Here is a 27,311-nt window from a genome sequence, read left to right as displayed (position 1 = left end):
CTCCCCCGATGTCAGGGGACTTGTTAGCAGGCTCTTGGGTGCCCTAGCCACCTGTGTTTCTCGGAGGGTTAGTTCAGGTTTGACTTATAGACAGTTCAGTCCACGAAGATGAGTCAGTCACAGCTCTGAGCTTTTATACAGACCAGTCACCATCCTGGCCAGCGGTCTCCTTTATCTGTTTGGGGGATGAGGTCCTTGGGTATCAGTGATATCTGCAGCTGGTAGTCAGAAGGCCCCTGAGGACCAGATCGCCCCATTCTCAGGTCCAAGTCCGCTACAGTAGCCACTCTGCAGAATTGCCGTTTTGGTCTCCCTCTGCCTTTCCATTCCTCCAGTCACAGCACCCCAACTTTGAGCAGTGGCTCCCTCTTGGCAACATTCTCAGATAAGTGGATTCGCATCCCCCCACCCCGCTCTGTAATCCGGTGGCTAACGTCGCCCCCAAGCCACCCAGTCACGCTCCTCAAGCACAGCCGTCCAAGCTTCACGGCTCTCGGTTGTCTTTCCCGGTGGCCAACACCCGGCCCCCAACTGTCAGGAGGCATCCCGGAGCTCGCACTTGTGTCCTGGCAGCGACACCTAGCCCCCGGGGTGTAACCCCGCTCTGTCTCCCGGTCCCGCCCCACCCACCGCTCCCTCTGGCTCCGTTACTCGACCAGGTTTCCCACCGTGCCACGTGCCCAGCCTTCCCCACGGCGCGCCCCAGGCCCGCCCCGCGAGCCGAGCGGCTCGGCGGCGGCGGCGGTGGCGGCGGCAGGCGCGCAGCTCGGATTTCGGCCCGCCCCCGGCGCCGGCGTGACCCCTCCTCCGGGGCGCGGGCGGGCCGGGCCCAGCTGGCCGGCGCCCCGCCCCGCGGCCGCGGCTGCGGACGCTATAAGAGGGCGGCGGTCGCGGCGCGCCCTGCGCGGAGCCCGGAGCGCGATGGTCAGCCGCCGCGGCGCGGCAAGATGCTGGATGGGTCCCTTCTGGCGCGCTGGCTGGCCGCGGCCTTCGGGCTGACGCTGCTGCTCGCCGCGCTGCGCCCTTCGGCCGCCTACTTCGGGTAGGTGCCCGCGGCGGGCGGCCGCGCGAGGGCGGGCGAGGGCGGCGGGGCCGGACGGGGGCATCGAGCCCGGGGCAGCACTCGCCAGGTGCTCGGCGGGGTACACGGGTGGCTTGGAGTTGTTAGTTGGCAGTGAGCGCGCCTCTAGGTCCGCAGGTCGTTGCCCCGCCGTGCGCCCTAGAGGTAGAGGGGCGGGTGTCCCCGACGGGCTTGCACGGGGCCGCGGTCCACGGTGACTCCCGAGTCGCCGCCGCCGCCTTAGGCCGCGGTGTTCCTGCCAAAAGGCTGGAGCCTCCCTGGCCCCTGCCCACTACCCCCCTTCTCTCCTGGAAAAGTTAATTTAACAACAACAAAAAAACACGTACAAAATCCAGATGTTCCTTGCGCTGAGCCCCAAAGGAGAGAGAAAAAACCCTCCAAGTTGGAGAAATTTATTTTTCTTGCGCTTTCTTCTGGCGCTCGCCCGAGCCTGGCCCCGACCTCGGGCCCTCGGGAACACGTCTGGGAGATCTGACCCCGGGGGGTAACGCCGTCGCTGTCCCGCGGGGTCGCCGCCCGCACTCGCCTGTCTATGTGTTAGCAGCTTTGCCGCGTTCTTGGGCGCGTCTCTTCGCCTTTAGTTTCTTTCGTCCCTCCCTCTCTACTCGCTTTCCCAGGTCTGGGATGCCCGAACCTAGAGATCTTTAGAGGGACACCCATTGCACTTTGAGTTCTCCAAGGTCCTGGGTGGCACCATGCATGACCGCGCCCCAGCTTTCTTTGCTCTCACTGCTTATCACCTTCTCGTCCCCCCTCTCGGTGCCCTAGTTAGCCCCTCGGGTCGCAGCTCCGGTTCTGGGTGCTCTGGACTGCGCCTTGGGCCTCCGCCCTTAGCCGGTCACCTGTTCCCTCGCCCCTGGCTGCAGTGCCCGCTTGTAGCGGTGTGGCCGGCAGAGGGCTCCGTTGGTCTAGGAATCTGGCACCCGCCAGGGCAGGGAGAGGCTGCTGGGCCGAGGAGCCCTGCAGGTGTATCCTGTTCTCAAAGAAAATAAAATATTTTCATGGGAAAATTTCCCTTTGTGTTTTTCTTTCTCCTCCTTTCTCCTCTGTCTGACCATTTCTTTTGAGTTGTCTTCCAGGGTCAGTTCCATGTCTCGGTTCCCAGGGTCTCCCCCACCCTGGTTCCCCTAGTCCAACCCCTGGGCCTTGGCCTGGCACGCCCCTGCACGCCATCTGTGCAGCCCTAAGCCTCACCCGCGGGCAAGAGGGAGGGCTGAGGATGGCCGTCTGGCCACAGGTCCGCGGTGAGTCACAGCAGCCCATCAGCCAGCTGTGCCTTCCTCTCTTCTGGCCCAGCCAGGCATCTGACACGCCCTGGGCTTGCAGGAGCGGCTACTTTGCTCCTTCTGGGATCTCTGCTGATGGCCTTGTGGCTCTAGGATTCAGAACCTGCAGGTGATGGGGCTAGAGAGTCCTGGCTGCGCCATCTCCCATCCTTCCCTCTCTCTCACTCTCACTTAGCTGTCTCTACACTTTGCATCTTGGGAAAGTTCTCCAGCTTGGCTCCTGTAGGGGTGTTGGAACTCTGGTTCCGTGGCAGGGTTTAAGTACAGGTCAGCTGGCTTCCAAGCAGATACTGAAGACGTCAGTATTGCTATGGCTTGGGTCAACCTCTACTTAGCACTCTGTCTCTGAAGACCCATCAAGGGAAGCTGACCATGCCTTTGAGCACACCTCTCCTGCAGCTGCCTATTAGACCCACTGTCTGGCCTTGACGGAAGGACCCCAAACATGGGCAGAGTGGGTACCTGTTGAACTAAGGGAGGGCCTGGGAGGATAGGCTAGCTGATTTGGGTCTTTGTGGAATTAGTTTTTAAAGAGTATGTTGGGGGCACAAGATGTATCCTTGGCTATTCGGTGTCCAGCAGTCGCACCCCTTCCCCAGCCAAGGAAGGAGATGAGTCTGGAAACCCTGAAAGGCCTGGCAGGACCCGAGCTGGAGGGGGAGCCTGAGGGTGCGCCTGTGAGAATGTGGTGTGCTCAAGTGTCCCTTCCCAGCCCAACTGGAGAGGGAGTGGGGAGAAGGAGCTGGAATCTGGGGCTCTCCTCTCCCTTCCCCCTCTCCAAAGCTCTGCCTGGCACGGAGGCTCCCAGGCAGAAACACGGCTCCAGTTACAGCCCAGGAACCCAGAGAGGAGAGGCTGGCCCCGGGGAGGGTCACGTGGCTACAGGAGCCCTCCCCACCCCCTCCCAGAGCTGCAACCCAACCCTACAGCTCTGGCTGCCCTTCCCTTCTAGAGGCCTCTGGCCACCCTGCTGCTGGACCCCTCTAGGCTGGCCACCAGCCATGGGGAAGGGGCTCCCCTCTCTTCTTCCCTTGGCTCAGTTTTTCATCCCGGTCCGATCAGCAGACCAGCAGGTGGCAATTCCATTAGTTTCTCCCAGAGCCGCAGGCCGCCTGCCTGTGTTCCTGGGGCCAGCCGGAGGTCACATGTGGGTTGAGGACACAGATACAGACCCTCTGGAGGCTTCCCTCACCCCCTGCCCTTCCCTGGGAATTGGTGGGTGAGAGGATTGGTGGGAGCAGCAGACCTGTGACTCTGTCCCTGCTAGGTTGCAGAGGCCCAGACTGAGTGGAGGTTACGGGTCAAGAACTGCAGCGCTGAGCCAGATCCCCAGCAAAGCACCTTTGGGAGCTTGAGGGGCTTTCGTCTTGTTTTGTTTTGTTTTTCAAACTAGGAAGTTGCATTGTAAACCTTAAGACTGGTTTTCATTCCTTGGTTTCAGCCATATGCATCCTATTTCTCCTAGGGAATGACTGTATGTCCCCTTCTGAAAGGCACCATAGACACTTGGGACTACTATGGACTGTTTGGGCCCGAGTGGTATCAGAGTCTACCAAAGCCCTCTTTTTTGTTTTTGAATATAACTCCCATCCTGAGAAACTCCCCCAAGCTCCGCGGTTTGGGGGTATATTCACAAAACTGTCAGCCATCACCACTGTCTAATTCCAGAACATTTTCCTCACCCCAGAAACCTCATACCCACTCGGCAGTCACTCCCTGCTCCCCTCCCGCCAGCCCCTGGCAACCACTAATCTTCCTGTCTCCATGGATTTTCCTATTCTGGACTCCTCGTAGAAGTGGGACCATGCGCTCTGCCTTTGTGTCTGACTTCTTTCATCCCGTGTCATGTCTCCGGAGGCTCATCCATGCTGGATCCTGAATCCCTGTTTCACTCCTTTTTATGATCAAATTGATTACACAAGAGTCTTTTTTGTTGTTGTTGTTTGTCAATTGATGGCTATTTGGGTCATTTCCACCATTTGGTTGTTTCTAATAATGTTGCTGGGAATGTCAGCATCTATTTCCCCCCTTCCACATATCTGTGTTTTGGTTTTGGGATATTCACGAGGTGTGTGTGGGGGTCCTATCTAGAAGTGGAATCGCTAGGTTCCCTGGGTAATTCTACTTTACACTTCTTGAGGAACTGCCAAAAGGTTTTCCCAAGTAGTTACAATATTTTATATCCCTCCCATAAATGTGCAGGGCTCCAGTTTCTCCATGTCATCACGGAGCACATTCTGGGTTTTGTCATTGTTTTTACTTCTAGCCGTCCTAGTGGGTGTGAGGCGTGCCTCCTTGTCCGTTTGATGGCCGATGAAAGTGATTGTCTCTTGCACTCTTCTTGGTTGGTTGGTTGGTTGCCTAGGTTTTCTGTTTGTTTGCTTTGTTTCGTTTTGTTTGACATGGCGAGGTGGGGGGGGGTCTCTTCCTTATGTAGCCCTGGCTATCCTAGAGTTCACTATGAGACCAGGTTGGCTTCCCACTTGGAGAGATCTGCCCGACTCTGTCTCTGGAGCACTGAGAGGAAGGGGGTTGAAGACCGTGGCTTTTGCAGGCACCTTGACCCTTTGCATGCCTCCTTCGGAGAACCAGCTGTTCAATTCTTTTACCATTTTCAAAGTTGGGTTATTTGTGTTGGTGGTGGTGGTGTGTGACAATTCTTTACATATTCTGGACCTCTCCTGGACAGAGTTTTATTTCTTGACTGGAGCACAAATGGACTCTTTCATCCCTACATACAGAGGTGGTAGCAACCCTTAGGTGCTTTTCTCAAGCCTGCCTGAGCCTTGGTGTAAGAGTGGAGGGAGTTTCCTTTATGAGAACCTTATGTGGGGCGCAAGTCTGGGTATTCAAAAAAACTGAGAAGAGGAAGATTCCCTCAGGTTAAAAGGTCAGGAGGCTCTCTCTTCCTTCCTCCTTAGCCTGGGGCCTGGATGGAAGGACCTGTGGCCATTGGCCCAGGCCTGACAGCTGTTTGGACAAGGGGCATCCAGGGAGCTCTAGAGTCAGAGAGCCCGGGAGGGGTCCAGGCAGAACACTGGATGTGAGAGCACAGGCTCTCCAAGCTGTACGGAGCCTTCACAGTATGCGTTGGGGTGGAGGAGAGGTTACAAAAAAGTCAGGGGTCTGGGTCCAGCCATGAGCTAAGTAGGCAGAAGCTGGGCAGTCTTGACCAGGAGGTCAAGTCCAGGTTAGGAGTCACGGCGGGAACTGGGAACGGGTATAACCGCAGAACTGCTAAGCTCACGACACCCCAGAACGCTCACATGTCAGCTGAGTGTGGCATCCAGGTAGTGGGGCTATGTGGAACAGATGTGGGGACAGACAGGCTGGCCTTGGCAGACTCTGCCAAGGGGGCTCCGTGGTGGGTGAGATCTTTTGGCAGAGGATTAGGGGAAACCAAGAGGTGGGTAAGGGGAGGAGAGCTCCCTGGGGCCTACTGAGGCGGAGTCAGCATTCCTTCGCAGCTCCCTGAACAACTCACCTGAAGCAGCCACTGGAGCTGGAGTAGCCTGGTTTCCCAGGTAGGCTGTTCAGCAGGTGTAGCATGGGCCCCAGATCACCCTCGCTCTGAACTGGCAATCCCTTAGACCCTCAGCTCCAGATGCCCTCGAGTCTGCATCTGCAGTTCTCAGAATTGGTGGGCTTTGCCTTGGATCCGAGCACAGGCCAAGCCCAGACTCCCCCAACCCCCAGCCCCCAGCCTCCAGACTAGGGCGTACAATATTCCTCATGCTTCCTGAAGGGAATGGGAAGTGGTGTTCAGCAGGAGTGTGGTGGGATTTAAGGTGAGGCCAGCTGGGCCACCTGGCCCCCCTCAGCTGTGTGAGCAGATGTCCTGCTCAGAGCCGACAGCCGTCTGGACGGGGAGACAGCTGGCCTAATCTTGCTTCGGTGCTTGCCACACGCTCAGCCTCCTGCCTCTGTGACTCTGGTGCCTGTAGGACCTGGTGGGTGCCAGGCAGCATCTAGAGGTGGCCTAGGGCACCTTCTGCCTGTGACTTTGCCTTCCTGCAACTCCCAGGTTTGACCATCACGGGTAAGGTGTGCAGGTAATTTGTACCCTAGGAAAGAATGCATGAGGATAGATTCCTCCCCGGGAGGCTCTGAACCCTGAAGGGTGATGAGCTGATAAGGTTTGGTTGGAGGGGGGCAGCCAGGCCCGCCTGGCTCCTTGCTGGAAAGACGACACCTGTTCACAGGCTTCCTGCACTTGCCCTCTGAGTCCAGCCTGCCGGGCACCCGCTGCCTTTGTGTATTGTGCCGTGTGGCGGGTGCCCTGCTGGTGCCCGGCTGGCTGCAGCAGACTCTGGACAAGGCACAGTTGTCTCTGTAGTCAGGGAAGCCTCTGGCATGAACCTTAGATGCCTGTGGATGAAGCCAGGCCCCCTGAAGCACATACATTTCTGTTTTGGGGAAAGTTGGGGTGAAATCAGCGTTTGCTTGGCTTGCTCCGTCACAGCCCAGATGTGTCAGTCTTTCCCTAATAACACTGTGGCATACAGGAGGGTCTCCCAAGAGTCCTTTCTGAGCTGCACACTGTAGCCCCTAGTTGAAGGCCACCTGCAGCCAGTGGAGGACCCTCTGTTCTACTGGAGGGTCTCTATTGCTCATTAATCTTACCTGGTCCACTACTCTGACTGGAGTCCTGACTTCACCTACTAGATGTGGCTCAGAAGACATGTGGCTGCCTGCTCCAAGCTTGTGGCTCCTCGGCTGGCACACCACCTTGCCTCTGGCATGCCTGCGATCATTATGAGGCAGGGGCCTGTGATGAACACTCCCGGCAGCCGTGCAGCGTGAGCCCGGCAGAGGAAATCTGAAAGGACACCTATGGCTAAGTGCCCTAATGGCAGGTGTCTGGGGACAGACTCACCATACACGCCGATCTGGGTGGTTCCGGACTGCCCTGCCCCCGTGACCCACAGGCCTGGCCCCTCTGGCAAGAGCCCTGCTGGCCCTCCGCCCCTACCCACAGGAGGAAACCCAGCTGCCCAGCTGGCAGCCTGAGCACCTTGGGCCGGGCAGTCGGACGAGGCAATGGAAAAGGCAAGCCACAAGCTGCGTTTGTTTTTCATCGCAATACCTGAGGTCGGAGCAGCCAGGGGAAGTGGGCTGGAGGTCTGGCCCAGGGACAGTGCCTGCTGGCAGCTCCTAGAGCCTGAGGACACCGGGACCATGTGCATCCTGGCAGAGGGGGGTATGGAGATGGGAGCCACAAAGTCTTTCAAAGCCCCAACACACAACTGAGCGACTAGAGTCCTCAGGGGAGGACTACTGTGTGGGATCATGCTGGTGGCTGCGGAGGGCCCATGGCTCTGCCTGCTTCCAGTGTCAGGGCCTTATGTGAAGGCTGGTGCTGGACACGGGTGCCTGTCGTGGGAAGCTCTGTTCCCATCTTCTTCCCAGAGGTTCAGGGCAGCACCGTGGCACCACAGCAAGCTTGCCTGTGATGGATGGGGCCTGCTGGACAGCAGCTTGGATCCTGGGGTGGTAGCTGGATGGTGCTTGTCTATCCAGCAGTCCCCAGGGCTCCTCCGAGGCAGTGGGCAGTGAGGGAGGAAGACTGGAAGGCTGCCCATGTGCAGCCTTTGACCAGTGTCTCTGTGCAAAACACCCCTGGCTTTATCCCGGGCATGCTGCCACCAGGGACATGGCGGTACCGGGGTTAGAAGCTGGACGTCAGGACGACGGAGGGTTAATCTCAGTTCCGTCTCTCAGTCCTGGAATTTGTTTTGATTTTGTTTCACACAGAAATTAAATGCTGTCTGGCGGAGCTGAGGTTTCCTCGGCTGGGCGCTGTGGCTTCTGGAGCTGCATCCTTGGCCCCCTCTGCCCTGGCCCAGGGGAGAGCCAGTTCCCTGGCAGGGTGGCCCCGGGGGTGGCCTACCTTGTTGGTGGGATGAAGGGCTGTAAGATCAACTCTGGGGGCATGCTGTGAGAAGGGCTGCCAGATCTGCCTGCCCTGTGTGTGAGAAGCTCGGGCTGGAGGATTGGGGTGCACATCCATCTTAAGCTATCCCCAGCCCTTGATTACCTGCTCCAAGGAGCCACTTGCGTCCCTAAGCAGTCACAGTTTCAGGTTGTCCAAGACTCAGGAGCAACCAATCACCAGCACTGATGTCTCCAATGGGCTAGAAAGGCAGCTTGCTAGCTTCCTGCAGGCTGCTGGAGTGGGAGGTCTTGGTAGACACCTCTCAGCATCCTAGGGAGTCAGGATCAGTCTTGCGGTCCTCCCATGAGTCCTCCCATGAGTCCTCCCCTGCTCTCTGGGGCTTTGCAGGTTGGAATGACAGGTCTCTCACATGTGGCCCACCATGCTACAAACATCTTCCTTCTTTCCAGCTGGCCTTCCATCTTCCAGAGTCGCTGCAACTTGAATGATGGAGTCGGTGTGAGCGCCAGCTTGGGATGCTTTGGTTACTGGCGATGTGTGGCTGTTCCCTGGAAACCATGTTGGGCTTCTTGCCATGGGAGCAATCTTAAGTCAGGCCTGCTTTTGGGCTGGGTTGGGGGGCTGCTGTTGGATCCTGGTCTTATCTGGCTTCTAGACTATATGCTCTTAGCCATGTCCTCTAGAGTTCTGCCTATGCCTGGAGTAAAAACACCCACCAATCCCTCAGAATGAGAACACCTGTCAGTATAAGTGTCCCAATTCCAGTAGCAGGGGCCTGTGTCCTCTTGTTGAAAACAGTTGAAGCTGATTTGTGTGTGTGTACATGTACAGGCATGTGTCTATGTGAGTGCCTTTGTCCTGGGTGTGTCTTGGTATTTGTGTGAATGCAGCTGTGTGCATGTTTCTTTTGCCTGTGTACACCGGTGTGTATGCACACCCATGTACATGTGGGTGGTGAGATTTGAGAATATCAAAGGCCAGGAAGGTGAAGCCCATACGGAGAGACCCATAGAGATAGCAAGGAGACAGGTTGACTTGGAGCCTCTCACAGGAGAAAGGACAGCAGAGGCTAGTGCCTGCTACAGCAGGGAACACTTGGCTGAGACCTCTCCACAACCATCAGGGCCCAGGAGCTTGCAGGACACTGGATGGTGGCCTGAGTCTCCATCACAGTCCAGGGTCCAGCCTTGCTTGCACTTATACTGGGTTGCAGACTATGATGGCCATAGTAGCCTGACAACCCCACATGGGAACAATTTCTGTGGGTTGCACCAAGGGACTGCTCTTGGACCCTGGTCTGTACACATGACTACACACCAGTGTGGTGTATATAAGCAGCAATAATTTGTTCTTTGTCAATTCTGGAGACTCAAAGTCTGAATTCAAGGTATTCGGTCTTGCTGAAGGCTGCTGTGCAGGTCCTTCCTGTCTCCCTAACTCCTGAGACCCTCAATATGTTTCCTTTTATATGGAGTGTCTGTGTGCACATACATACATGGGAGCATGTATGAGACCAGATGTCAACACCAGATGTCTTCCTCTATTGCGCTTTCCATTGTGTTTTGAGTTTCTTGCTGAACCTGAGGTTCACCGCTTCAGCTAGATTGGTAGTGCACTCAAACCCAATGATCTACCCATTTCTGCCTCATCCTCAGCACTGGGATTGCAGATGTACATCACCTTCCAGGACTTTCTGTGGGTGCCAGAGACCTGAACTTGCGTCCTCATGCTTATACAATAAGCCCCTGACCCACCCAGCCATTTCTCTGGCCTCTTCTCACATCTTTTCTTATAAGGATACCCTCTGCTGGTCACAGGGGCCTGAACTTAAGGACTCTGACCTTCATGCTCCCTGTGAAGATTCCAAATGCCTCCTTGGGGCTCTGGGCAGATGTCCAACGTGTGAGGTCACCATTTACCATCAACCCACCTCCATCTTTTCTTTCTTTTTTTTCTTTTTTTTTTTTTTCTTTTTTTGGTTTTTCAAGACAGGATTTCTCTGTATAGCTCTGGCTGTCCTGAACTCACTCTGTAGACCAGGCTGGCCTCGAACTCAGAAATCCGCCTGCCTCTGCTTCCCAAGTGCTGGGATTACAGGCGTGCGCCACCACCACCCGGCCACCTCCATCTTTTATACCTTATTTCATCTTGTTCATGTCAAAGACAGCAACCAGCACACAGTCAAGGGAAAGCAGGAATGCACGGCAAAGCAGCCACAGCCACACCAGGCCCAGCAGCCACAGCCACACCAGGCTCTAGAGCACCACAGCGCTCACTGCACTTAAAGTAGAGGGTTGTGGAGGGGGGGGGGGTTCCAATGAAAGCAGATAGGTTAGGAATCTCTGTACAGAGAGAACCCACAAAAAAACTGACCCAGCAGTTTGGAAACACCAAACAACCAGGGGGAAAAAGGGCCAGTGACAGATGGATTGAAAAGCAGATTCAAAACAGCTGAAGAGAATTAGCACACTGGGAGCCGGTCAGAAGAAATTACCCAGAGCTGGTGGAGAGGCAGACAGATGTGGGACAGGGGAACTGCCTCCCTGCTGGGAAGGTCCAGAGCAGGGGAGGGAGCTGGACGGGGCTGATGCTCCAAGGGAAAGGGCAAGTACTTTCCAAAATAAAACTGTGCAGAAGATTCAAGAAACGGAGAATGGATAAAACTCAGACAGAGAATAAGAGTAATTTTCATAGGAATGTATTCCTGGTACATCTGTAAATACTGAAGACAGTTGTGAGAGGGACCAGAGAGAGCAGGACCCAGATGGCGCGATGTCCCTGAGGGCCAAGGGGCTGACGCTCACTTTGACAGCAGACTCACCCATCCCTAGAAGGACAGAGAGAATGGCCTCTGAGAAGTGGCAGGTGAGACAGTGCGACTGCAACACGATGTTTCCTCGGCTCTGAGCTGGACCTAAAGAACATAATAGCATACCATTGGTGGCAAGAGTGTGACAGGTGACCTACTTAGCAAAGGGCATGGCTAAGTGGCAACCTCCTGCCAAGGAGAGCTGGACGTGAGGCAGGATTAACTACAAAGGTGCAGAGGGGAAATAGGGGGAAATCCCTAAACTGAAACAAACAAACAAACGAAAAAGGTTTAAAATGGGCAGGTATGTATGAACAAGAACAGCAAGCCAAGACCCTTGACCTTATAGGGTCAGGACTTCATAGTAAAGCTAAGCCGAGCCGAGGGAGAGTGGTCCAGTGCAGATGAAGGCTCCTGATGAGACAGTCGCCAGAACATGAGGATGAGGAGGCACAGACAATGGAGGGGGGATCAGGAGAGGGAGGAACTCAGGAGACAGTGGGGGACCTCAGGAGATGGTGGGGGACCTCAGGTGAGGGGGGAACTCAGGAGATGGTGGGGGACCTCAGGTGAGGAGGGAACTCAGGAGACAGTGGGAGACGTCAGGAGACGGTGGGGGACCTCAGGAGACAGTGGAGGACCTCGGGAGACAGCAGGGATCTCAGGAGACAGTAAGGGAATCTCAGGAGACAGTGAGAGTTCAGCCTGGTGGCCAGGTTGGAAATCAAATTCTATATCAGACCAGACACTGACTCGGGCTCTGTATCAGACTGACTCAGGCTCTGTATAGTTTTCTGAAATAATGGGCTTTGTAGGATAAACTCGGGCTGTGACTTGGGATCTGTTTTGATCTATACTTCTTACTCAGAGTCTGTATGGTGAGCTAAAACTACGGCTCGGATTCTGCACAAGTTTCTGGGGCTATGATTCTGGCTCCGTGTTAGTCTGTGGAGCTTTGCTTCAGTCTGTGATGATTTGAGGCCACAGCTTGGGCACTGTGTTGGAATTCAGTGCTATGACTTGTTTCATGAGGCTGTACCTCGAGTGCTCAATGATCTTGTCAGGCTGTAATTCAGGGTTTATATCAGTGACTTGGGCTCCACGTGGTTTTCTGGGGCCAGGGCTGGAGCTGCAGGATAGCAGTGACAGGAGTGATGACAGTTGCTTAATTTTGAGGTGGAGTAAGGCTTGGAAGCACGGGGTAGCACTGAGCAGCGTCCTGTCAGCAGGAATGAAAGTTTTCAAAGCCAAATACAAAGACAGTCAGGGGAAGACAATTGACAGAGGCGGTGTCATTTACCTAAGGTCAGTGTGCTGCAGAGGTGACAGCTCACCTTAATGAAGGGCCAGAAAAACTCAGAAACCCTGCCTGAGGATGTAAGGAGGGGCGGCTCCCTTGGAGAACATCCTGACAGTTCCTGGAAAGTCCCTGGCCCAGAGATTCTATCCCAAGGACACACCCACAAGAACCAAAACAGGTCCACATGACCTCTGAAGAGCCGAGACAATCCAAGGGCCCATCCATCAGTGAATAAATAAGCAGGATGTCCTTCCACACAAGGGAATGTTTCCAACTAAAGAAAACAACTCAGTATTCGTCAGCCTGGAAGAGCCAAGAGTGTGACTTAGTGAAATGAACCAGGCACAAAGGGCTGCTGTCGCCTGGCTCCATTCAAATGAAATACTCAGAGTTAAGTGGCTCTGTTGGTAAAGGGCTTGCCGTGCAAGCCACGGGACCCTAGGACCCATGTCCAAATACAGGTGTGATGTATGCCTGTAACCCTAGGACTGGGGAAGCAGACACTAGAAGATCTCTAAGTCTTCCTAGCCAGGCAGCCTGTTTCCATTGGCAAGCTCTCGATTCAGTGAGAGGCCCTGTCTGAAAAAATGAGGAGGAGGGCTGGAACAATGGCTCAGCAGGTAAGGGTGCTTGCTGCTAAACCTGGTGGCCTGAGACTGATCCCCAAGACCCAAATAGTAGAGAAAAAAGTTGACTTCTGCAAGTCGCAGATATGTACCATGGCACATAAATATACCCACACACACATTTAAAATTTTACTTATTTTTATGTGTATTAGTGTTTGTCTGCATGTATATATGTGTACCACATACATAAAGTGCCCATGGAGGCCAGAAGAGGATGTTAGATCCCCTGAAACTGGAGTTACAGACAGTTGTGAGCTGCCACGATGGTGCTGGGAATCAGTTTCCTGGCCCAGCCATTCTATCCCAAGGACACACCCACAAGAACCAAAACTAGTCCTGGGTTATGTATCAAAACAGGAAGTGCTTTTAACAACGGAGACATCCAGCCACTAAATAAATATGGATTTTTTTTTCAAAAAATAAGGTGGAGATCAGTTACACAAAGTATAGTGTTGGCCAGTGGCCTCAATCCATGGGCATTTTGTTTTGTTTTGTTTTGTTTTGTTTTGTTTTTGAGACAGGGTTTCTCTGTGTAGCCCTGGCTGTCCTGAAACTCACTTTGTAGACCAGGCTGGCCTCGAACTCAGAAATCCTCCTGCCTCTATCTCCCAAGTGCTGGGATTAAAGGCATGCACCACCACCACCCGGCCTATAGACATTTTTTATACATGAACCTGCACACATATATTTATATATAAAATAATACCCTGAGTTGATAGGTAAATCCATCTAGCCAGAAAGTAAAGTGGTTTGTTACTGTAAGTTGTCAGCGGTAAGGTGGAGGGGCTTTTGTTTGTTTTTGTCTTTTGTCGTTTGGTTTGGTGGTGTTTTGTTTTGTTTTGTTTTTGAGACAGGGTTCTGTGTAGCCCTGTCTGTCCTGAAACTAGATCTATAGACCAGGCTGGTCTTAAACTCAGAGGTCTGCCTGCCTCCATCTCTTGAATACTAGAATTAAAGGTGTACACCACTATATCCAGTTATGGGGGAAGGCCTACACTTGATGCTGATGATTGATATATCTGTGAATAATACATCAATAGTCTTTAAATGTTGGGTTTTTATGGTAGGTGATTTATCTCCCAGTAAGAGAGCTGGGAGTGACCAGAGGTGGTGGAGTCAAGTGCAGCTGTTCCAAAGGGTTGGTTCCTGACAATCTTAAGTTCTTCCACCTGATGTTATCTCTTCAGGGAAGATCGGCAGAAGGTTCTCTGAGAACCAAGGCTCAACAAGAAGAACATGGAAGAGAGAAAGGCACACAGGTGAAAGTCCCAGGCAGAGTCTAGCCATGCTTCTGCCAGAGGTATCCTGACTCAAGTATGTTCTCTAAGCTTCGCTCAAACTCAGAACAGAGATTTTGTCAAAACTGGATGTTTCCAAGCCTCCCTTTACAGATAAAGGGGGGTGCTCACTCTCCCAGAGGTGTAAACAACATTTGATTATGTGTGGCTTCCACTCATAAGTCTGAAGGAAACTTGAGAGAGATGTTGTACCCTCTCCAGTGTATCCGTGTCTCACCATGAATGGGGGTGATGTCAAGATGTTTTGAGTGACAGAGATGGCCAGCTCAGCCTCGTATATACTGGGAAGGTGCTCACTGTCCCTAGCTTGCCTCATGATGTAGTTCAAAGTCTGGGCAATGTGTGGGCACTGGTCCTAGCTCTTGCCTCTCTGTTCTCTATTGTCTTCTGGGGACATCTTCATGCCAGGCTGGCTACATCTGGATGACAAACTTGTGACGTTGACTTGACTGTCTTGCTGTCAGCTATTAAAGGGCATGGCTGTGTGTTTACACCTGCTGCTATAATAGCCAGGTCAGCCAAAGACCACAGTGATATGGGCTGGGGAGGTTGAGTGTGGGGGACAGTCAGCTGAGGCCATAACACTGTGTGTGCTGAGGGCTCTCGCCGCTCTATGGAAGCAAAGGAGGAAAATGCCATCGAGGTGGAAAGGGCACCGTTAGAGCATAAAACAGGCCATTCCTTGGGAAATTAAAAATAGCACTAGCTATGCGTCTCTGGGTGTATCAAAGGTGACCTCGGTGTTTTCCAGACCTGCATTCCATATGAGGGTGGGCACTGCCAAGCTCTCTGCTCTATACAGGCCTCGCTGGCTGTGCACAGCTTGCTCCCAGGGTTGCTATGGTCACCATGCAGTAGATAGGCCTCCAGTTTCATTGTGGTTTTGTATCTTTTGACCAGCCACCTCCAAGCACACCTGGTAACCTCTGTTCACTGCTTCTGAGTTGAGCTTTCTCACCTTGTATATGGGTGTACTTGTCTTTCTGTGTCCGACTCACTTCACCTAGAGTAATGGTCTTCAGGTCCTCGTGAATGACCATAAATGACCTGATCTCCTCCAGAATGTAGGTATGCCTTGCTTTCATTATCTGCATATAAGTTGCTGGACACCAAGGATGCTTCCATTTCTCTGTTCTTGTGACAGTGCCAAACACAGAGATGCAGGGGTCTCTGACACAGTGACTTCGTGTCTTTCAGACACATGCCCAGGAGTAGGGTAGCTGGAGTGGTGGTTTGAATGAGAATGGGCTCATATGTATGAATACTCAGTTCCAGTTAGTGGAGCTGTTTGGGAAGGATTAGGAGGCGTGGCCTTGTTGGAGGAGGTGTGTCACTGGAGGCAGACTTTAGGTTTCAAAACCTCATGCCTTTTCCAGTTAGCTCTCTGCCTCGTTTCTGGTTTCCTGGTTGTGCCTCAAGATGTAAGCTCTCAGCTACTGCTCCAACACCATGCCTGCCTGCCTGTCTACCTGCCTGCCTGCCTGCCTGCCTGCCTGTCTGTCTGTCTGCCTGTCTGTCTGTCTGCCTGCCTGTCTGCCTGTCTGCCTGCCTGTCTGTCTGTCTGCCTGCCTGCCTGTCTGTCTGCCTGCCTGCCTGCCTGCCTGTCTGTCTGCCTGCCTGCCTGCCTGTCTGCGGGCCTGCTTGTCTGCCTGTCTGTCTGTCTGCCTGCCTGCCTGCCTGCCTGCCTGCCTGTCTGCCTGCCTGCCTGCCTGCCTGCCTGCCTGTCTGCCTGCCTGCCTGTCTGCTGCTACACTCCCTGCCATGATGATCATGGAGTCATTCTCTGGAACTGTGAGCCCCCAATAAACTCTTCTATCACTTGCCTTGATCATGGTGTCTTATAATGACAGGAAAGCGACCAAGTCAGTAGATCATGATAGTTCTGGTTTCATTTTGGTTTTAGGAACCTTCCTTTCACAACGGCTATACTAATTTCTATTCCTTCCAGTGGTGATCAGAGCTCCACATGCTATGGTGAGGTGATATCCTATTGAGGTTTTGATTGGCATTTCCCTGATGATGAGGGACAAGGATTATTTTCCTTGTATGTCTGTTTTAGAGTCATCTCTCTAGGTTCTTTGACTAGTTTTATTTGATTGATTGACTTTTATTTTATGTGTACTGGTATTTTGCGTGGACGTATGTGCCCACAGAGGCCAGAAGAGAGTGTCGCGTCCCTTTGGATGAGTTACAGACTATTGTGAGCTGTCATGTGAGTGCTGGGAATTGAACCTAAGTCCTCAGGAAGAGCAGAGTGCTTTAATCACTGAGCCTGCCCAGTGCCTACTTTTCAAGTGGTTATTTCTGGTTGCTGAATTCATACTAGACCCTGCTCAGAGCACTTCCTCCTCTTCTGCGGTATCTCTTCCCTGCGGATGGCTTCCTCGCTCTGATGATGCATATTATATTACTTTCATTGTTTTCTGACTTCCATTCAGTGTGCTTTTAGGGTCATGTTAAAACAACAATAAACAAAACTACCAAGATCAGTGACTTTTTCCCCCTCTGTATTTTAGTAGTTTTAGGACTAGTATTTAGGTGACTATAATCTACCTTTGGTTTGATGCTGCTGCTTTTAGATTTATTTTTATGTATTTTGTCTGCACATATGTATGTGTACCAGACATGTCTGGTGCCCATGGAGGTGTCAGATCCTCTGGAATTATGGAAAATTGTGACCCACCATATGCATTCTGGGAGATGAATTTCAGTCCTCTGCAAGAGCAGTGAGTGCTCTAAGCCATTGAACTATCTCTTTTCAGACAGTTCTCGTGTTGCTTGGACTGGCCTCAGTCTTAACATGTAGTCAAGGGTGAGCTTGAGCTCTAACCCTCCCACCTCTACCTCCCAAGTGCAGGGATTACAGGTGTGTGCCATCATGCCTGCTTTATAGAACTAAGCTTTTGTGCATGACAAGCAGACGCTCTGTCAGCTGATGTGCATCTGCATCTCCAGCCTGTTAAACCACTGTAATATTGGTGTGTGTGTGTGTGTGTGTGTGTGTGTACATATGCACATGCATGCCTGCCTGCATGTCTGTCTGTCTGTGTATGATGAGAGGCCTGTTTGTAGATAGGTAGAAATAGAATCATGGAGAAACAGACATGATATGTGATTGAGTTAAGGACTTTGGTTGCCCAGAAAATCATGTCAAGAGGAATTCTGGGTTTTTCTTGAGGCCTGGAAAGATGCGTCTGCCCAGCTGAGTGGCTGTGCTGAGCTGTGCAGCTGGCTCTGTCTGCCACGTCAGGCCAGACACCACCAGGGCTGGGCGGCAGCTGCATTGAGCCTGGCAGCAGGTGGTCTGTGTGTGGCAGGCAGCTGGTCGGTGGACAAGGCCTATGCCATGCCAGGACAGGATACAGGGGATGCTGTCTGGGCTGCAGGGCCACAACCTCTGGTGGAGAGTCATATAGTCAGGCGCTTGCCTTGTGTTTGTGGAGAAGCAGGCTCTGCCCAGGGATGTACACACAGCTGTATGGAGAAGAATGTGTCGCGCCTCCCCAGGTGGCTTGTCCTGAGTGTATTTTCCTCTGTCTTCAAGCCTGTCTGCAGGCTACTGGGTATGCCATTTGTGAGGTGTTGTGTGGGCTTGGTGTTGGCACGGGGCACAGTGGGTCAGGCACATCCAGCCGTTTCTTGCTTCTTTCTCACACACTCACTAGCACTGTGTTCTGCCATCACCTGTGAGGACCGTGTGGCTCAGTTTCCCCTTGACTTAGGTTATGGCCTGAGAAACCTGTGGCGTGTCATAAGCCATAATGCGTGGACCGTGCAGCTCAGACCAGCAGCCGGCTGTATACCCCCAGAAGCCTGGCTTACTGGAGCAGAACCAAGGCCAAGCCTGTTTCGTCATAAGCTGACTGCCTGCGTCACTTCTAAGCATCTCTGAGGATCCAGAGATCAGCTGCAAGGGACTTCATGCTGCACAGTGCCAACCCAGGAGAGGGAAGAAGGCGAGTTCGCAGGAAGGCAGGCCTGGGCCACTGCATTTTGTTTGTTTTTTGCAAAGATGGACAGCTGGGTTATTTGTTTTTGTTTTGTTTGAGACAGGGTTTCTCTGTGTAGTCCTGGCTGTCCTGGAACTGTCTCTGTGGATCAGGCTGGGCTTGAACACAGAGAGATCCACCTGCCTCTGCCCCCCCCCCCCCCGCCCCCAGTGCTGAGAGCTGCTACCCAGCTATTTTCTTTATTTTTTAATTGATACATAAAAAAGTGAGCATACTAAGGGGCAATCCATGAGGTTTTCATGTATGCACGTGTTATCTGGTTTTGAAGTTAGGGTAAACTAAAACATTGTTTTTTAAATCATCCCAGGTTTTCAGTGTTCAAAATCTTTCTAACTTTTGGGGACAAATAGTATTGCCATTTATTGTGTTAGTGACTTTTGCATCCCAGTGACCAAAACACGTGGCAGAAACAGCTAAAAGGAGTGTGTGCTCGGGCTTGCCTTGTCAGAGGGTTTCCATCCGTGGTAGTGGGTGAGGCATGGCGGAGTGGTGTGGCGGAGCGGTGTGGCGGAGCGGTGTGGTGTGGCGGAGGCTGCTTACATCACTCGGCCACCCCATACTCTGTGCCTGCCAGCCATGCCACACTTCCTGAAGTTTCCGAGGGCCTCCAGTTATTGCCACCAGCTAGAGACCAAATGTTTAAAGCGTGAGCTCCAGGAGGACTTTTCCCACCCGAAAATATATTCGAGCATATATTGTCACCTTTACTCCTGTCTGCCGTGAGCGCTACTTCTGTCTACTTCCTGTGGTGTGTCCAGGCTGTGTAGGCATCGGGAAGTGACACACTATCCCCTGTCTACCTTTTCCTCCCTCCTTTCTTTCTTCCTTCCTCTTCTTCCTCCTCTTCCTGCTCTTCCTCCTCGTCTTCCTCTTCCTCTTCCTGCTCTGCTTCCTCCTCTTCCTCCTGCTCTTCCTCTTCTTCCTCCTCCTCCTTTTTGTCAGCTTGTCATTGTCCCTTCTATCTGTCCTAAACTCCAGCTTCATGTTTGCACCTAGTCCCTGGTCCCCTCTTCAAGGCCTTGACCATGGGTTGTCTTGGAGGGAGCATCCTGGTGATAGGAAGATGGCCAGCTGAGACCTTTCTGTTCCGTGTTGAGCATAGTAATGCCATGCCTGTCTGAAGACGAGCTTTCTAGTCTGTGAGTTACCTTGGTTCTCATAGCGCTGGGCATCACCCGGTCCAGCCTTCCCCTGACCCTGCTTTGGTGGGAGCTGACCTAAGGCCTCTGGTGTCTGAGAGGCGGAAGCTTGGAACTATCTGTGTAAGCAGAATTGGTCAGCAAGGCCTGCGTTTTATTATAAAGTTCTCTGAGGAATGCTCTGCCCAGCTCCTTTGGAGGACTCCAAAGTTTTGAGCTCAGCTTGACTTTGACTAGTCAAGGCCTCTGTGACTGGGCCCTAGCCCTTCTTGCCTCACAGCTTTCTCTGAACCTCTCTAACCTTTGGAGCTTTCGGTTGACAACTTCCTTCTTTCTAATGCCCCACCCCACCCTTCTGTACCCCTGAGGCCCTGTCAGTACTCTCTGGACTCTGAGTGGACCCTATCCAGCAGGGTAGATGCCATCCTGGCACCTAAATGGGACTGTGGTAAAGCACGCTCTCAAAAGTTAGCACCACACATAGTTCTCAGAGGTGCCGCTAAAGGTGAAGGTTTGGCGCCTACGTCACTAGCGTGCCAGAAGTCCTGAGACTGAGAGGCTATCCCAGCCAGGCTCCAGGGGGTCAGCGGGGAGAAAGGAGCCAGGAACACTCATGGCCGGTATTGGGAACCCCAAACTGGGGAGGAGGAAAGTGTGGACACAGCCTGGGGTCCTGGCCCTGGCCCTTTTCCCCACTGTAGTCATACACTGATACTTTCTTGAGGATGTGACTGGGGACTGGTCTTTATCAATGCTGATATCAACTGGAACTGTCTGGATAATGACATACCTTTTAGAGGCCATGTCTTGGGCAGCTATGAGGACCTTGGGTTACACGGGAGTCCCCAGACATTCCGTAGGGAACAGGGCAGTGCGGGTAGATGTGAGGGAGAGCAGGTTCAGGGAAGGTCTCTATGCGCTGCTGTGGATTCTTTCTGGGTTAACCTAGGGCCGGACACGCCCATCTCACCCCTTCTGTACTTCTCTGACTTGGCTCAGTGCACTGACTCCTCTGTCCCAAGGGAGACTCTCAGACACTTCAGGCCAGACCGTTCTCCCCACCCTATGACAGGGCCTCACTCTCTCTCTTCTCTGTTCTCAGGCTAACAGGCAGCGAACCCCTGACTATACTCCCTCTGACCCTGGAGACTGAGGCCGCAGCCCAGGCACACTACAAGGCCTGCGACAGGCTGAAGCTGGAGCGCAAGCAGCGCCGCATGTGCCGCAGGGACCCGGGTGTGGCCGAGACACTGGTGGAGGCCGTGAGCATGAGCGCCCTGGAGTGCCAGTACCAGTTCCGCTTCGAGCGCTGGAACTGCACCCTGGAGGGCCGCTACCGAGCCAGCCTGCTCAAGCGAGGTATGCTCTGCCTGCCTCCCTCAGCCATACCCGTCCCGCCCTGCCCCTCCCCGGCCCCCAGGCTCACCCTGTGAGGTGTGCACAGGTGGCAGCACACCATCCGCTTTGACCGGAAACCTCAGGCCCAGGGCAAACCCTTCTTGCCCCTCCTTTCACTGTGTACAGGGGCTCCTGAGAATCTCTTCATAGCCTTAAAAACTGGAGACCTGAGGGAATGGGGCTGTAACTCAGTGGGAGAGGACTTGCCAATCTATATGCATAGGTTGATAGATGATTGATAATAAATAGATGATAGGTAGACATGGATAGATAATGGGAAATATATAGGTAGATGATAAATGATGGATGGATGGATGGATGGATGGATGGATGGATGGATGGGTGGGTGGGTGGGTGGATGGATGGATGGATGGATAGATGGATGGATGGATGGATGGCACATGATAGACAGAACCAGAAGTCTAAGGCTAGATTTGCCAAGGACCCAGGGACAGGCCAAGACATTGGGGACCTGAATGAGGTCTCTGACCACTACACTAGAGGCACCGCAGTAAGCTCTGAAGCCTTGCCCACTCCCCAGCCTGTTACACACCGCTGTAACCCCAGCACCTCCCTCCAGAGGCCTGCTGAAGGCCCTCAGAGGCACAGTACTACCTAGCCAGCACACAGGTGACGTTGGCAGATGTGCTGTGTGGTTCCTGGGCCTGCCTGCCTGCTGGGCCTCACTAACTCTACTGCTCTCCCCAGGCTTCAAGGAGACTGCCTTCCTCTATGCGATCTCTTCTGCGGGCCTGACGCATGCACTGGCCAAGGCCTGCAGTGCAGGCCGCATGGAGCGCTGCACCTGTGACGAGGCGCCTGACCTGGAAAACCGTGAGGCCTGGCAGTGGGGCGGCTGCGGGGACAACCTCAAGTACAGCAGCAAGTTCGTCAAGGAGTTCCTGGGCCGGCGGTCTAGCAAGGATCTGCGAGCCCGCGTGGACTTCCACAACAACCTCGTGGGTGTGAAGGCAAGCTGGGTGGGGCACAGGGCAGACGAGGGGATTGCTGTGTCTGAGACCTGGATAGGGCAGCTGAGAGGCTGGAGTAAGGGGCAATGGGTGGAGGACAGTACGTGTTGGGGGCTGGGAGGAGGCAGGAGCTGCCTGTCCTAGCCACGTAGAGCCAGCTAGGGTCCTGGCACCCTGCTTAGATAGGGGACAGATGAGGTCACTAGTCAAGGAGGGTACCTTGTGGTAGTCCTGGAAAGAGCCTGTGCTCTCTGTGTCTGTTTCTGGCAAGTCAAGGACCTGGGGATAGTTTCTGTGAACAGTCTGCGCCAGAGGCTGGTGGTTTGTATCCCATCTGCCAGAGTGACTGGCAGAGTCACCACAGAATAAAGAGCAGCCACAGTATAGTAGATGGGAGGTTCCAAGGAAGAGCTGACGGTGCAGGACCCATCTACCCCAGCCCAGTGTTGTCTGTGGCCAAGTTTGTTCTGGAAGATAGAGACCTGACTTTAAAAACAAGCAAAAGAAAGGATTTCTTAGCTCTCCGGTAGGCCTTTGGGGAATTGTGGGCTGCAGGCATGGAGGTGCTCCATGCTCCGGAGGTCCTCCATGCTCTGGAGGTGCTCCATGCTCCAGAGGTCCTCTATACTCTGGAGGTGCTCCATGTTCCGGAGGTGCTCCATACTCCAGAGGTGCTCCATGCTCTGGAGGTGCTCCATGCTGCGGAGGTCCTCCATGTTCCGGAGGTGCTCCATGCTCTGAGGGTGCTCCATGCTCTGGAGGTGGCTGGCTTCTTGAAGGTCTTAGATGTCACTCACAGGTCTGCTGCTCCTGGTTACCTGTTGCTGGGAGGTAACAAGATGGAGCCCCTGACACCCTCCACCTCATCTTTGAGTGACCCAAATTCCAAACTCTAGCCTGGGCTTGGGAAAGCAGGGTCCATACCTCCCACAGGAGCTGGGGGCCTTTCCTCCTCCCCTTGCCTGGCTCTGCATCTCCAGTCCGGGGAGGACAACGAGGTAATTAGAGCTAGTCCTGCCCTGAGCTCCTTGCTATTGAGTAATTGGAGTTCTGAATCCCCCACTTATTAAAGGATTGGTCTGCCTCCTTTCCAACCAGTGCCTTCCCAGGCCCAGGCTAAGTGGGGAGGGAAGCCCGGGAGGGCAGATTCAATCTCCACGGCCAGGCTGCGCCTTTCTTCCCTGCTGGAGCCTCCCTCCACCTTACCCTTTTGAGCTATTAATGAAAAGTCAGAAAGTGTGAACGTGCCCCATCAGCTTGCCGCTCCCAGGCCGCCGCCGCACTTTAATTAAATCTGTCCTGGTTTCTCAGGAAAAGCATGGTTAAGTGGGACTCTCCGGTTGCCTGGCAGGAGAGTGAGGAGGTAGCTATACTTCTTAATCCCTCTCCAATGGACGCTTTGGGGGAGGGGGGCTAGCTTGAGCACTCAGCAGTGGCCGAGGGCCCACCTGGGAAGAGGTCCCCCCCCCCGCCCCCGTTCTTCTGTCCCACAACTCTCTAAGATTTGAATCAATATTTGGAGAGACCCTGGGTATGAGAGGCCAGGCAGGAGATTCCTTGGGCAGAGGCCTAAATCCTGAGAAGGGAAAGGCCTAGTCAGGGTTCCCTGGCAGTTTACCAGACCTGGAATTTTGGTGCTCAGTCATGCCTGCTCCTGCCTGCGGCCATGGGGTGAGGGGTGCAGCCTCTTCTCCTGGGGAGTTAGCTCTGGAAGGTGCAGCATTTTCTTAAGACGTTATCCTTATTTGAAGCGTACTTAACAACCTCTCTCTGCATCTGTACCCATGCCCCTCCCAGGCTGACGCTTCAGTGGGTAGGGCTTGAGTCAGGTCTACTGGAGGCCTGCACTCAGGAGGGGTGTGGTCTGCCCCGGGGGAAGCCTTGTCTTCACCCATCCTACAGGCAGCATGCTGTGATCAGAAGTAGGGGACCGGCAGGGCTGTAATTGTTGACAGCGGGGCAGGGATGGTATGAGGGTAGGCAGGAAGTGTCTCAAACGGGACAAGGACCAGGCTGTGTTCATAGAGAGGCATCCTGGACGTCAACATGCTGGCCTTAGGACCTCTGTCCCCTGGCAGTCTCACTAGGAGGGGAAAGAGCCAGCCTGTGATCTTAGTTGCTGGACGGCTGTGCGTTGGGACAGTGCTGCCCCCTGCTGGCCAGGCTCTGGTCTAAGTCTGAGAGGGTCGCAGAGTGGGCCACCTTAGCTGAGGTTCCAGCCTCTCCGATGCTTCTGGATCTTTCTGGCATGCTCCTCATCTTCCCATCCCCTTTCCCCTTGCAGGTGATAAAGGCTGGAGTGGAGACCACGTGCAAATGCCATGGCGTGTCTGGCTCCTGCACCGTGCGGACCTGCTGGCGGCAGCTAGCACCCTTCCACGAGGTGGGCAAGCACCTAAAACACAAATATGAGACCTCACTCAAGGTGGGCAGCACTACCAATGAAGCCACCGGCGAGGCGGGTGCCATCTCCCCACCGAGGGGCCGGGCCTCTGGATCAGGAGGTGGTGACCCGCTGCCCCGAACACCAGAGCTTGTACACCTAGATGACTCTCCCAGCTTCTGCCTGGCTGGCCGCTTTTCCCCTGGCACGGCAGGCCGCCGGTGTCATCGTGAGAAGAACTGTGAGAGTATTTGTTGTGGCCGTGGCCACAACACACAGAGCCGTGTGGTGACAAGGCCCTGCCAATGCCAGGTCCGCTGGTGCTGCTACGTGGAGTGCAGGCAGTGTACACAGAGAGAGGAGGTCTACACCTGCAAGGGCTGACCTGAGGCCCTGCAGCTCCGCCACAAGGGGTGTGGGCTTTGCACAGAGTACCAGAAGAATTCTACACCTGCAGGAGCTGACTCCCGCTGACTCCGGCCCTGCCAGCCTTTCTGCAGGGAGTGTAGCTTTGCACCTAATGCAAAGGATCTTAACCTTCGTGGGGTGAGCCTCGCAGGTCCAGCCTGTCCTGCTGTGTGGGGCACAGGTGTTACAAATAACACAAAAGGTCTGCAAAGAAGAAGAGGTGCCCCTAGCACACCTGGGCCCTGGTATACAGACGGCTGGTTGGCTGTCTCCCGGCCCAGAGGGCGGGGCTGGCCCCTGTCTGGCCTCCTCAACCCTTTAGCTTATGCCTTGGGCCTGAGCTTCCTCACCCCCTGACCCGAGAGCGTTGCAGTAATGCTTTTTCAGTTGCCTCTGTCCCTGACGCATCAATATAGCCCTTGTCAGGGACCGGTGTGTTGACTGGTCCTCTGTGCCTCTTGGCTTCCTCTGAGGCTTGGAGGGCAGGTGCACCTTCAGAATCACATGGCTGCCCTTCTGGCCCAGCAGCCTGATGCCAGCACTGTCTTCAGAGAGCCAAACCACTAGGAGAGGGCAGCCACTCCATCTGCAGGGCACAGCTCTGGCCCTCTGACCCTGAGCACTTCCTTGGAGTATCAGTTACTTTTAAATTATTATTATTATTTAACTAATACAGTAATTATTATTTTCCCTGTCCCCTTACTCCCTAATCCGTGGCTTTTCCCTCTGACCTGCCCCAGGCCCAGTCCAGCCAGTCTGGGAGCCCCTGCCTTCCCTCCCTTCGTACCCCTCCTCCTCTGCTTGCTCTGGTTTGAAACCACTAAATCAAGGTCACCTTTGGAAAGAAATGAAGCAATAGAACCTAGCCATGGCCCACAAGGCTTCTGGAAGTCCACTCCCTGATTCTACCTTACCTGGGGTCAGAGACCCTTGGGGGTCCCTGCGCTGTGCCCTGCAGGTACAGAGACCAGGTTGCTGGATATAGATTGGGGGCCTGGGGTACCAGAGCCGTGGGCACAGAGACAGGTCCAGGGTCAGCTTTTCGATTGTCCATCTCAGGAAGCCATTCTTGTTCTGTGTCCCCAGGGGAGCTATGGAGGACAGACACAACCTGCTGTCATCGGGTCTTGCTGATGCCTCTGCAGGGGAAAGGTGGCTACACTGAGCTGGTGTTGAGTGTGTACGCATGAGTTGTGTGAGTGTGGGAGTGTATGTATTCCGAGCTGGCATGGCCAGCATCCAGTTGGCCTGTGTCCCTCTGCAGTATGGTGACTCTGTGGTTCCCAGAAAGCCCAGCCTTAGGTTTGTGGGAACCCATGGCAGTGCAGGCTAGAGTGTGGGCAGGTGGCAGATATGAAGACAGGCACTACTGAGGAAAGGAGTGGCTGCCTTGGAGCACCAGGGGTCCAGAAGACCTGGGCTTGGGGTGGTGGTGGGACTGTGTCTTAAAGGAAACCTATTTATGTGGATGAGGGCCTCTGGTCCCCATTGGATGTGTAAATAGCAAAGTTTATTCTCCTGTGGTTGCTATAGCCCACCGATGAATGCTACGTTCCCAGGATGCATGTGGGAGGCTGGTGGGTGGGAGCGTACCCCATACTTCTCAGATGTCTGTACCCAGTCACATGACCACCATAGACTGGGGCTTCATCTCTGTCAGATCTGGGGGAAGGAGCCTACCAGTCCAGAGGAAGAATATTTTTATCAAATACCACATTTAGCTCTATGTCCTCAATATTCAGAAAAGTATTTTTTAAAACAAGGCAGAATGAAAATGTCTGCCGGCTGGTTTGTTTCTGTATAAATATATACTAGAATGTCTTTCTGGATGAAGCAACTCCCGCAGGCCAGAGCCTCTTTGATCTTCTTCTCTTCTATGGGCAGTGGAGTGAGCAGCTGCCCTGCTCCTGCCGGCCACCCAGGTTATGCCGGCTCTGAGGCGCACTGCTGGCCGGCCTGGCAATGGACACACAAGGGAGCTGTCTTTGTGTGGAGTCCTGTGCAGCCTGTGATTTCTCTACCTCAACTGTGTGGCGAGTAGGTGTGAACCTGAGTGACTGCAGAGAATGTATTTATTTAACAGCTTTGTGTAACAAAACCAGAAACAAGTGGAAACACTAAATAAATGTATTTTAAATTATAGACAACCTAAGTCTGCTGCTTTCACAGAGGCTCTGGGGAAACTGGAAAGACGGGAGGATGAAGGTGTGGGTAAGGCCTGGATGGGGGAGAGAAGGGAGGACCTGGCGATGGGGAAGAGGAGTACATGAGAGGAGGAGGAGGGAGAAGGGGGGAATGGGAGGACAAGGAGGGCCCTTTCTGAGGACTTAAGGCAAAGAGACTTGCTAACTTCTGAAAGACTGATCCCCCCCCCCCCAGACCCCTGGTTTCTCTCTGCCTGCACTATCAAGGCTGCCTGGGAGCTGAGGCACTCTAAAGAAGCCTTCTCTACCCTTTGGCCTAAGAAAAAGGCCTGTCAAGCCTTCACCTCTGGCTACCACACCTCCTCTGGCTTGGTTCCTACAGCCCTTTTCTGTCTGTTTTACGGTGAGGGACCTCCTGCCCTATGTCTGGGGTGCTCTCAAAGTAGCCACCTAGCTGTCAGTCCTTCCCTCCCTCTCCCCAGCCTCTGTGACCTACCTTGTGTGGCCTCCTCCTGGCTCCTCTAGCACAGGTCTATGTTCTGCTCCCCATCCTGCCCCAGG

General features: G+C 53.8%; 1 protein-coding gene across 1 annotated transcript; it reads left to right on the top strand.

The window, feature by feature from the left end:
- Positions 1–886: 886 nt before the first annotated feature.
- Positions 887–26,733, top strand: Wnt9a (Wnt family member 9A). The gene is made up of 4 exons (XM_052194144.1): positions 887–1,042; positions 20,549–20,805; positions 21,553–21,815; positions 24,100–26,733. Exons 1-4 carry the CDS (start codon positions 948–950, stop codon positions 24,580–24,582), a joined length of 1,098 nt encoding a protein of 365 aa, XP_052050104.1. The 5' UTR covers positions 887–947; the 3' UTR covers positions 24,583–26,733.
- Positions 26,734–27,311: the final 578 nt, after the last annotated feature.

Source organism: Apodemus sylvaticus, chromosome 10 (assembly GCF_947179515.1).
Source record: "Apodemus sylvaticus chromosome 10, mApoSyl1.1, whole genome shotgun sequence".
NCBI classification, from domain to species: Eukaryota; Metazoa; Chordata; class Mammalia; order Rodentia; family Muridae; genus Apodemus; species Apodemus sylvaticus.
The sequence above is the reverse complement of the archived record's forward strand: the minus strand, read 5'-3'. Positions and strand labels throughout refer to the sequence as shown.

What these genes read in the sequence shown, in the direction of transcription:
- Wnt9a (XM_052194144.1), top strand. Translation starts at nt 948, where the DNA reads ATGCTGGATGGGTCCCTTCTGGCGCGCTGGCTGGCCGCGGCCTTCGGG. An exon ending in AGCCAGCCTGCTCAAGCGAG is followed by an intron (nt 20,806 to 21,552) that starts GTATGCTCTGCC and finishes TGCTCTCCCCAG; the next exon opens with GCTTCAAGGAGACTGCCTTC. An exon ending in ACAACCTCGTGGGTGTGAAG is followed by an intron (nt 21,816 to 24,099) that starts GCAAGCTGGGTG and finishes TTCCCCTTGCAG; the next exon opens with GTGATAAAGGCTGGAGTGGA.